The 10154-nt window shown below is 64.0% G+C and overlaps 1 protein-coding gene across 1 annotated transcript in view; it reads right to left on the reverse strand.

The window, feature by feature from the left end:
• The window catches only part of FBN3 (fibrillin 3), a 52885-nt gene extending 44788 nt beyond the window's left edge, over positions 1–8097 (reverse strand). The window contains 13 exon segments of the mRNA XM_038567487.1: positions 180–305; positions 405–524; positions 603–746; positions 1142–1327; positions 1435–1587; positions 4252–4377; positions 4500–4625; positions 4731–4928; positions 6501–6596; positions 6816–6911; positions 7107–7205; positions 7681–7763; positions 7906–8097. Of these exon segments, the coding sequence (XP_038423415.1) occupies positions 180–305; positions 405–524; positions 603–746; positions 1142–1327; positions 1435–1587; positions 4252–4377; positions 4500–4625; positions 4731–4928; positions 6501–6596; positions 6816–6911; positions 7107–7205; positions 7681–7763; positions 7906–8051 (1699 nt within the window). The 5' untranslated portion in view covers positions 8052–8097.
• Between the last annotated feature and the right edge of the window lie 2057 nt (positions 8098–10154).

The following is a 10154-nucleotide window of genomic DNA, read 5'->3' on the forward strand; positions in this document are numbered from 1 at the left end:
GAGTGAGTCCCGCCAACGAAGCCCCAGAAGATCTCAGGCAGGTGGGCTGGCTTCAGGAGAAGGAGCAGAGGCTTCATCTTCGGGAGGGGAGTGGGTGATGCCGCAGCAGAGACGGGCAAGGTGGGCCTCAGCCACTGGGGCGCCCCCCCCCCGCTCCCTGCACGCCCCCCCCAACTCACCCACACAGTTCTTGCCGCCGGGGCCGAGCTCGAAGCCCGCATTGCAGACACACCGGAAGCTGCCCTCGGTGTTGGCGCAGCGGCCGTGATGGCAGAGGCTGCTGCCCACGAGGCACTCGTCCACATCTGTGGCGGGGGGACGAGGGCAGTGGGTCAGGGGGGGATTCAGGCCGCGGATCCCGGCCAGGCAGCCCGGCGTCCCCCCTCTCGGATGCACAGCCATACCCACGCACTCCTGCTTGGCGGGCGTCGCCTGGAAGCCGTCGTGGCACTGGCAGTGGTAGGAGCCAGGTGTGTTGACGCAGTCTCCGTGGTGGCAGGGACTGCTGGCACATTCGTCCACGTCTGTGGGCAGAGGACCCTGAGCCCCCGCCCGGCAGGTGCAGGTGCGGCCCCCGCGGCCCCGCCCACCGCCCTGCTCACCGATGCACTCCCCCCGAACGTCCTGAGTGTAGCCCGCGTTACACTCGCAGCGGTAGCTAGAAGGGGTGGGCAGGCAGCGGCCGTTGAGACACAGATTGGTGAAGTGTCTGCAGATGTCGATGGTCTGGTTCAAGGTGGCTGTGCCTGAGCGCGGGGACAACAGATGCACCTGAGCGGAGGCCTTACCTCTGCATTGCAACTCCCATTCTGAGGCTGGAACCCTGCCCACTTCAGCCTGGAGTCCTGCCCTAGAGCTGCAGATGCCCACATTGGCTGAGACCCCACTGTGGGCCCAGAGAAGCCCAGCCCCTCACCACGGGGTGAGACCTCCACCCCCCAGCACCAGGCCCCTACCTGAGGCCCAAATCCCTGACTTTGAGACCCAGATCCCAAATCTAGCCCCATCCCCAGACCACTGTCAGTACCTTCATCTCTGCTGCCCAGGCCAGGGCCCCCACTCCAAAGCCCTGACCCTCCCTCTGAGGCCTGGACCCCCTCACTCAGGTCATGGATCCCTCCTTCCGAGTCCCAGGCCTCACCAATGTGGGCATTGCCGATGCCCAGGCTGGGAACACCACGCCCATTGGAGCCATGGGGGCTGTGCCGAGCGGGCCCAGGGCCAGGACCCACACCATTGGACCCAAAGCCAGGGAGTCCAGGGAAGGGGCCAGGGTAGGAGGGGGGCAGCAGCGGGAGCCCCTGCACACACAGTCGCTGGAACTCATCTGCAAGGAAGCAGGGTTTGAGGCCAGGCCCTCCGTCATGCCCCAGGACCCCTCCTCTGGGAGTTCTGGGGGGCAGAGGAGGGCAGGGGCAATCCCAGGCCACTCACCAGAGCCCCGCAGAGGACACGGCTCAGGGGCTGGGCCAGCCGCCCAGCACCTGCCCCGGTCACAGCAGCACTGCCTCTGAGTGTAATGGCCAGCGAGGTCTCCAGCACAGCGGCCCACAATCAGTGTAGAGAAGCAGGTGCCAGCCCGGTGGTCTGCGACAGGGAGGGGAAGGATCAGTTACCAGACCTGGGTCCAAATCCCAGCTCCACCAACACTGGCGGCAAGGAATCCTGTGCCTCAGTTTCCCCATCTGTTGGAATGCGAATGCTCAGAGCATTCACCTCACCTCGAAAGAATGTTGCCAAGATAAAGAAAAAAAAAAAAAGTGAAGCACACGATGTCTGGGACATGGCCCGTTCTCAGGGAGAATGATCCCAGGGAGATAGATTTGGGCTCATTCCAACACTTATGGCTGGCATTGGTAGTAAGCTCCCTGTCACTCTGGGCATTCAACCACACTTAGGAAGACCCCTTGGTTTTGGGGGCTGCCCTGGCGGGAGATCAGGCTGGACGCTCAAGCAAGGACACTAGTATCTGTAGCTATGTGCCCCCATCTGCCAGCCCTGGGCATTTGGGGACACCTAAGAGGCTGTGAATTTGAGGAGAGGGCCAAGGAGCAGACGGCTGGATTGATGACTACAGTCCCCGGGAATTGAGGCAGAGGCTCCCCAGATACAAGAACCACGGACACCCCTCCACATCCCACTCTGCTCTTGCGGCTAACAGCTTGATGCAGTGATCAGATTTCTCAGGCTCAAAGAGTGTATTTTTAGCTTAAAAACGCACAAATCTTGGCCAGTGGCCCACATGAAACCTCTCCCACCAGCTGGAAGGGCCCCTCACAGCAGCCCCTGCCCTGCTCTGCCCCGGGCTGAAAAAAACATGCAAACATTTCTCTCTCTCTCTCTCTCTCTCTCTCTCTTTGAGAGAGCATAGCATGTGCACAAGCAGGCGGAGGGGCAGGGGGAGAGAGAGAATCCCAAGCAGAGCGGAGCCCACGTGGGGTTTGATCTCGTGACCCTGAGACCACAACCCAAGCCGAAATCACGATTGGGTGCTCAACCAACTGAGCCACCGGGCTCCAGGTGCACGTGTAGGGGTTGGGGCTCTGTACCCCCAGCACCATCCCAGGCCCTCCGCGGTGGCCAGGCCTGCCCAGATGAGGAGAGGCCGATAGATACATTCAAGGTCACCCAGGGACAAAAGAGGGAGAGGGGACAGGAACTCAGATCCCCGAGCCCCAGGGGGATCTGGCCAAGCAGCTGCCTCTCAAGACGGAGACAGAATGTAAGAATTCTAACAAAAATGATGCGGCCTTTGCTTATAAAGCACCCACTGTGATCAGGCCCTGCTAAGCACCCCAACTGCACCACTCTCTTGTCTTTGTGAATGAGTCCTGAGCGTCCACTGAGTCCAGCCTCCGGCAAATCATTCCAAAATTGTGCTTAATCCTCTCCACGACTCCAAGAAGTAGGCATGGCCACGATCCCCAACTTATAGATGCAAAAGTTGGGGCACAGAGACGTTAAGATGCTTCTTGCCCGAGGCCACAGAGTTTGCAGTAGTTGGGACCCAGGACTGAATCCCAAGCCCATGTTCAGAGGCAACCTGACTTTGGTTCACATCTAGGCTCCACTGCTTGGTAGCCGGGAGAGGCCCCCTTATTCCAGGGGACTTGCCCCGAGGTATCTTCCGTGCTGGTCACGGTGGCCCCCAGGGGTGGAGGAACAGAAGGCCCAGCGTTGGCCACAGCACGTTGGCAGAGCTCCAAACACAATATTCCCAGCCCTGCCTGGTAGAGGCCCAGCCGGAGGGGCCCCCCGGTGGTGCTGGGGAACTGCCAAGTCCCTTCCCTCCTCCCCAAACCAGGACTCTGCCCACCCCTCGCCACAAGGGTCCATATTCCTGACCTGCCCCGTTAGCCACTGGCCACGGCTAGAGTCTAATGACGAGCTCATCAACATAGTAGGGCGGGGAGTGAGAGCCCGGGATCCTCTGCCTCCCGGGTGGGGTGTGGGGGATTATAGGAGGGTGGGCATCCAGGGGGAGGCATGGCCCTGAGCACCTCCTCCTGGCTGGGCAGGGGGTCTGGGTAGGGCCTGGGTATGGGCAGGGATCTGTTCTGAACTTACCGAGTTGGCTCCAGCAAACCTCCCCTCTCTGGGTCTGTTTCCCTATCTCAAACAGAGGATCTAGGGGAGGTGGGGTGCTCTTAAAGTGTGGGAGGGCCACCTGGGTGACTGAGTCAGTTAAGCATCAGACTTCGGGTTTCTGCTCAGGTCACGATCTCAGGGTTGTGAGATGGAACCACCCCCCCCTCCTTGGGCTCACTTTCAGCAGAGAGTGGGCTTCTCTCCCTCTTCCTCTCCCTCTGTCCCTTCCCAGGCGCACTGGCACGCGCTCTCTCTCTCTCTCTCTCAAATAAATAAATAAATAAATCTTTTAGAAAAAAGTGTCTGGGAAGGTTAAGAGGAATACAGACAGGGAGCTAAAAAAAAAAATAAATGTGCATCATAAGGGCACAGAGATAGAGGCTGGAGAAGCAGGGGGCCAGGGAGCCAGGAGGGCCGGGTCCCAGGGGCCGATGGGAGGTGGGGGACACGGGACACAGGGTGGGGGGGTTTGCAAACTGGGGTCCGGAGGGCACAAAGGCTGATGGGTAGGGAGTGAGAATGCCAGAGGAGATGGAAACCGAGCTCCAGAGACGACGGAAAGACACGGAGCCCTGAGGGCTGGGGAGCCCACAGGCCAGAGGGATGCAAAGCTAGAGGAGCCAGGGCCTGTCTCCCAAGGGCCCCCCTCAGGCCCCAGCTCACCGAGGCAGCGGGAGCCGTCCAGGCTGCTGACAAACCCACGCGGACAGGTGCACACGAAGCTCCCCACCGTGTTGCTGCAGTCGCCCCCAGAGCAGAGGCCCAGCACGCTGACACACTCGTCCACATCTGTGGAGACGATGCCCCGTCACAGGGCCGCCGCCACCAGCCCCACCCCTTCTCCTCGCAGGGGGGCCTGAGCTGCCCAGAGCACCAAGGAGTCACTAGTCCTCCCCCTCCCCTGCGCCCACCTTCGCACTTGGCACTGTTCTCACTGGGCCGGTGTCCACTGGGGCAGCGGCACTCGAAGGAGCCCACCGTGTTGATGCAGCTGCCCCCCTGGCACAGGCCCGGGACAGTCTGGCACTCATCCACATCTGCAAGGGGATGACGGGCCCATCGGAGGGAAGAACCAAGGCTGCGAGGGCTCCCACCCAGCCCTGGGTCCCGGGGCCTCCCTCCCGAAGCGCTGACTCCCTTACCTTGGCAGGCCCCTGTGCGGACATTGGGGATGAAGCCTCGGCGGCAGGGGTGTGGCTGTGCGGGGCAGAGCTCGCACGGGATGCCCCAGGCTCGGCCCACGGTAGCACAGCAGAGGGCCTTCGTGCTCGCCAGGCCTGTCAGCTGCTGCCGGCACCCCTCAGGACCCACTTGGCCAAAGCAGGGGCCCGTCCGGTAGTCTGTGAGACAGACGGATTGGGGCAGCTGGCCTCAAGCTGCCTACCCCCGCCCCAGAACCTTCTGCGTCTCCGTCTCTGCAGCCCCAGCTCTGGCCTCTACCTCTCTCGCCTGGACCACGGCAGTAGCCTCCTTCCCAGCCTCCCTAAACCAATACACCAGCCTTTACTCGTGCTGTTCCCCATCCCTAATCGGATAACCTCCCGTTCACCCTTCAAAACCCCTTCTCCCCAAAGCATTCTGCAACCAGCCTCCAAAAAGGAGGCCAGGATCTTCAAGCTCACAAAGCCCAGGAAGGGCATGTCTGGAGGATCCGACCACTTCCCCAGGCCTACCCGCCCTTGAGGCCTGGGCAGAGACCAGAGACACCCAGCAGGAGAGCCTGTGTCATCCGTGCGTGCCCGTCTGGCCCTGCCAAGTCTCCCAGACTCAAGGAGGGACCGCGCGTCCGCCCGAATGCTCTGAACCCACAACACTGCAGCCCTGAACCCTGAACCCGGCCAAAGGTGGTCTCCTCGGTGCTCCCACCTCTGGACACAGGCTCAGATGTGGCTTCCTGGCTCCCTCCTCCAGATGGTTCCAATCTAGGGGCTGGCAGTGGACCAAGGGAAGCCCCTCCCAGAAGGAGAAGCCGAAGCCAGCCCCCTGGACTGTGTGGAGGAGGAGGCGCACAGACAGCCACAAGGGTCCTGACTCCCTTGAGTCCAAACGATCCCAGAATCTCACCTAATTCACCCAGAACTCTGGAATCCCCCTCGCTCCTGCCTCTCTGGGGCCCTCACCATCCCCCACCCCTTTCACCCTCCCCCCCTGCCTCCCACTCAGCCACCCTGAGCTGCTCCCCTTTCATCAGCCCAAACTCCAGTTTCTAAAAGCACCTCCCTCGTGCTGAGGAGCCCTCCCAGCCCCAGCTTCTGACTCATAGCTACACCCTCTTCACCCCGGCTTCAGCCACAGATGGGCCTCCACCCCCAGCAGCACCTCCCAACACTGAGGTCAGTCCGGGGTCCCCCCATCTCCGCCGGCCTGGGCTCCTGGGCCTTACGGGGTGGTCTGATGGCCCTCACGCTGCCCCCTCTTGCTGGCTTTCTCCTCCCCAGCTTCCCCTGGGCTCCATGCATCCCGTGCACCCTGAGCCGCCCTCCTCCCTTATTTTCCGCAAGAACCTCAACCACTCGCTCAGCTTCGGGCCCACACATGGGTCCCCCCATGGGGCCTGGGTGTCCAGCTGTTTCCACCTCCCCCACATCAACTTTCCACAAAATGCTGTCGCTTCCGTCATCTGAGTTTTGGCCAACAGCTCCCAACAGGTGACCCCACCCACCTCAGCTGTGGGGAATATTCTGAAACTGGGGGGTAAGGGGTGCAGTAAAAGGAGGCTTGCTCCTCTCATGAACTCTGACTTATCACTTCCTCCAGGAAGCCCTTCCGGATGCCTTTGCCTGGAGCAACAGTTTCTCTGCCCTTCACAGCAGTAGGGCCAGCATCAGGGCCAGCTGGAGCTTTCCAGGGCCTGGCTGCCAGGAAGCCCCTGTCCATCCACCCAGGCCCCTACCCCATGCCCAGCTTGGTACCTCTCTCACACTGAGGTCCCATGAAGCCATACACACAGGCACAGTGGTTCGGCCCGATGCAGCGGCCCCCGTTGTGGCACCCACGGTCACAGACAGCTGCAGAAGAAGAGGGGAGGGTGGCCCGAGGTCCCCTAGCAGCAGAGGGACCTGGAGAGGCTCAGAAAAGCCCCTTTTCACCCAGGAATCCGCACTGTTGGGGATAAGTACATCCCTCCAAACCCTGGTCCCAGAAGAGTGACCTGTGGGTGGCGGGCAGGTGGCAGTCGAGACCCGCCCTCTGGGATCCTAGGCCCAGGTGTGCCGGGGGATACTCACGCTGCCCACACACAGTGCCTGTGTAGCCCCTCTGACACAGGCAGGACTCCCCTCGGCAGCTGCCTCCATTCATACAGCTCACGCTGCACCCTGACCCTACGGACGGGAAGGGGGGACACACGGGGAAGTGGTGACCAGCCCCGCGATGCACGTCAACAGCGGCAGGAGTAGGCCCACCTGGCCCAGCTCTGGTCCTTCCGCCCTGCGCCAAAACCAGCCTGGGCCCCCAGTGGCATCTGGAAGCCTGTAACCCTCTCCTCCTGTCCCTGGGGGTCATCCCCCCCAGCTCACCTCGGCTCCCCCCGCAGCTGGGGGCCAGCTTCCCATCAGCACAGGCACACAGGTTGGGTCGGGAGCAGAAGCCCTTGCCGCAGGCATGCCTACAGACGGCTGGCATGGGCAGAGCAGGTGACAGTCAGGGCCAGGTCCTGAACCCCGCGCCGTCCCCACGCCCTCAGTGCCCACGCAAGGCTCTGGGTTTCTGCTGGGGCCATGGGGAGAGGGCCTCTTTGGGCCAGAAATGCTGAGCAGCAAGGACAGAAGCTGAAGATGCTGGGTCCTAACTGTGCTTAGGGTAGAGGGCTCTCCTGGGAGTGGGGTCAGATTCTAGACCCCAGAGGTGGGGGGTACAGGCTGACAGAGAGACAGCGAGGCAGGCAAAGAGACAGGGAGGTAAAGAGCAAAGGAAATGAACGTGGCAGGGTGGCCTGGGAGCCTGAGGACAGGCAAGGGCCAGTCCTATGGTTCAACCTGACGTCCCTGGCCAAATTCACTTGCAAGCAGGGCTGGACTTGCCAGCAGGCCGGAGAGCTGTCCCAGCGTTCCCTGCCTGAGCCCCCCACCTCCAGATGGCAGTGGCACTCACGGACGACACACTGGTTCCCGCCTGGCAGTGTCCTCCAGCCAGGGCAGCAGTAGGCATGGAAACGGGAGCCGCACACATTCGGCCTTGGGGAGAGCATGGTACAGCTGGTGAGCCCCTGCCTTGCGGGACATTCCCTGGGCTTTGACCCCTCCCCCACCCAGTAGGACAGCCCAGCCCGGCCCAGCCCACACCCCAGAGCCTCTCAGCACGCCCCGTACCACGCACCCCTGCAAGATGCCTGGGCTGCCACGCCTGCGCACACGTCCGGGGCCCGCAGACTCCAAGGCCCTGTCCCAACGGCCCTGGACATGCACCACGCACAATAGGGCCATCCAGGCCAGCAGGAGCCGAGCCAGGGGGCCCCAGGCCATGGTGAAAGCACCAGCCCCTCTCCTTGCCAAGCACAGACCCTTCAGAACCATGATGTGTCCCTCAGAGGCTGCAGAGAGGAAAGAGAGGAAGCAGAGTCAACTCCAGCAGAAGCTCTTGGCCACAGACCACTCAGAACCAGGAGCACCCGGACAGCTGCTGCAGGGCTGGGGGAAACGGGGGAGGGGGTGAGCCCAGGGAGGTGGTGGTGGGGGCGCCACTGGAGCCCAGGGAGGCATCCAGCCCTCACCCAGAAGCAGGTGAACAGCCAGGGCAGGCTTCTTGGAGGAGGTGTGATGTCTCAGAGATGGAGTTAGCCAAGAGTAGGGTGCCTGGGCAGAGCGCGGGGAGGGGTGTGGATCGTTGAGTAGAGGGAGAGAGGGACGGGGTGGGGGGGTCGCAGGAGCGCACTGTGTCGCAGAGCTTCTACTTGCAGATCGAGGGTGATGGAGAGCCCTTGGGGGCTCCAAGGAGGAGGAACAAGAGCAGAACGGGTGTTTGGAGTGTGGAGCCTGGAAGGAAGCATGCAGATGAGACCTGGGCAGGGGTCCAGATGAGAGGGCTGAGGACAGAAACCCGGGGTTAATGAGGAGGTGGAGTCACCGGGAGTTGGAAGCTGGTTCCAAAGGAGGCAGGAGGCATTGAAGAGACTCCCAGAGTTCTGGCTGGAGGGCTGAGGGGGATGGGATGGGCGGGGAGACAGGTGGCAGGTGCACAGCCCGGGGGGGGGGGGGGGGCATTCCCTCCACCCAGCAGGGAACGGATAGCTTTTATGCCCACTTCATGGATAGGCAAACTAAGGCCATCACGCAGTGAGGGGCTGGCGGTGGGTGAGGGCTGAAGCCTAGGCAGAGGGGAGGGAGGGGGAGAGGTTGGGGGTGCTCCCCCCAAGAGGTGGCTGGCTCTCTCCAGGACCTGAAGGATGGGAGGGAGGAGATGGAGACAGGGCCACTCCGGGTGTAGATGACCAGGTGAACGGCAGGAGGAAGGAAGCTGAATGTTTGGGGGACAGAAGGCAGACTAATGGCCTTCTGGGGGGGCCCTCTCAGGTCCTACTTTCCAGACCAGGGAGAAGAATTGGGCCTAGGTAGCCAACGGGCAGGGAATATGCTGTGCGCCACTGGGCAAGCGGCTGCCCTCTCTGGGCCTTGGGGTGACATGAGAACCTGACCAGGTGGTTCCAAGGTCCTCGGGGGAAGGGAGACCCTTGTCAACTTGGGCGGAGAGGCAGAGGGGAGTGGGCCCGACTGGGGAGGAGCACCCCCTTTCTGGCTTCCGAAGCTGTTCCCCGCCAGTCTGCGCCCCGGTGTGCGCCCCGGAGGGCGCCTTCCCCAGGCAGCCTCAGGGCCCGCGCAGCCTCCCTCCCCGCCTCCTCCAGCCTCCGGGGGCCCCGGCCGGGCCCGACCCCGCGCCCCCCCACCCCCGCGCCCCGCGCCCCGCGCCGGGAGGCGCTCGAATGAATGAGCGGGGAAGGCGCGCGCGGCGCGGGCGGGAAGCGAGGGTCCCGGGCTCCGCGGACGAGGAGGGGCCCGCGGGCCGCGCTCTCCACCCCGCAGCGCCCACGGCCGGGGCGCCCCGGGCCGACCGCGCTCGGCTCCGCCCTCACCTGCGGGTCGGGCCCTCCCGCCGCCCGCGCCCCGCCGGTGCCCGCGCCCGCGTCCCGCGCCGAGAGGGGAGCGGGTGGGCCCGGGGCTGCGGCCGCGAACAAAGGAATCCCCTCCCTCGCTCGCTCGCTCGCTCCCTCCCTCCCCCGCCCCTTCCCCGCCCCGCCCCGCCCCGCCGCGGGCCCCGCGCTTCCCCGACCTGCGAGCGGCGCGCGTGGAGGCAGGCACGGCGGGCGCACGCGGGCTCCGCGCTCAGGGCCGGTGGCGCGGCGCCGGGCGCCCGGGGCGGGAACGCGGACCGAGAGGCCGACCCCGCCGCGGTCGCAGCCCGGAGCCGGAGCCGCCGCTCGGGGGGAGCGGGGGGCGGGGGGAGCTGGGGGAGGGCGCGTTTGCACCTCGGAGCTCCCGGGGCGGGGGAGGGGCTGGGGCTGCGGGGGAGACTCGGGGGGGCCGGAGCTGGGGCCGGGGCCGAGCCGCGGGACGGGGGGCGCAGGGCGCTCG

This window comes from Canis lupus, chromosome 20, assembly GCF_011100685.1.
Source record: "Canis lupus familiaris isolate Mischka breed German Shepherd chromosome 20, alternate assembly UU_Cfam_GSD_1.0, whole genome shotgun sequence".
In the NCBI taxonomy this organism is placed as follows: domain Eukaryota; kingdom Metazoa; phylum Chordata; class Mammalia; order Carnivora; family Canidae; genus Canis; species Canis lupus.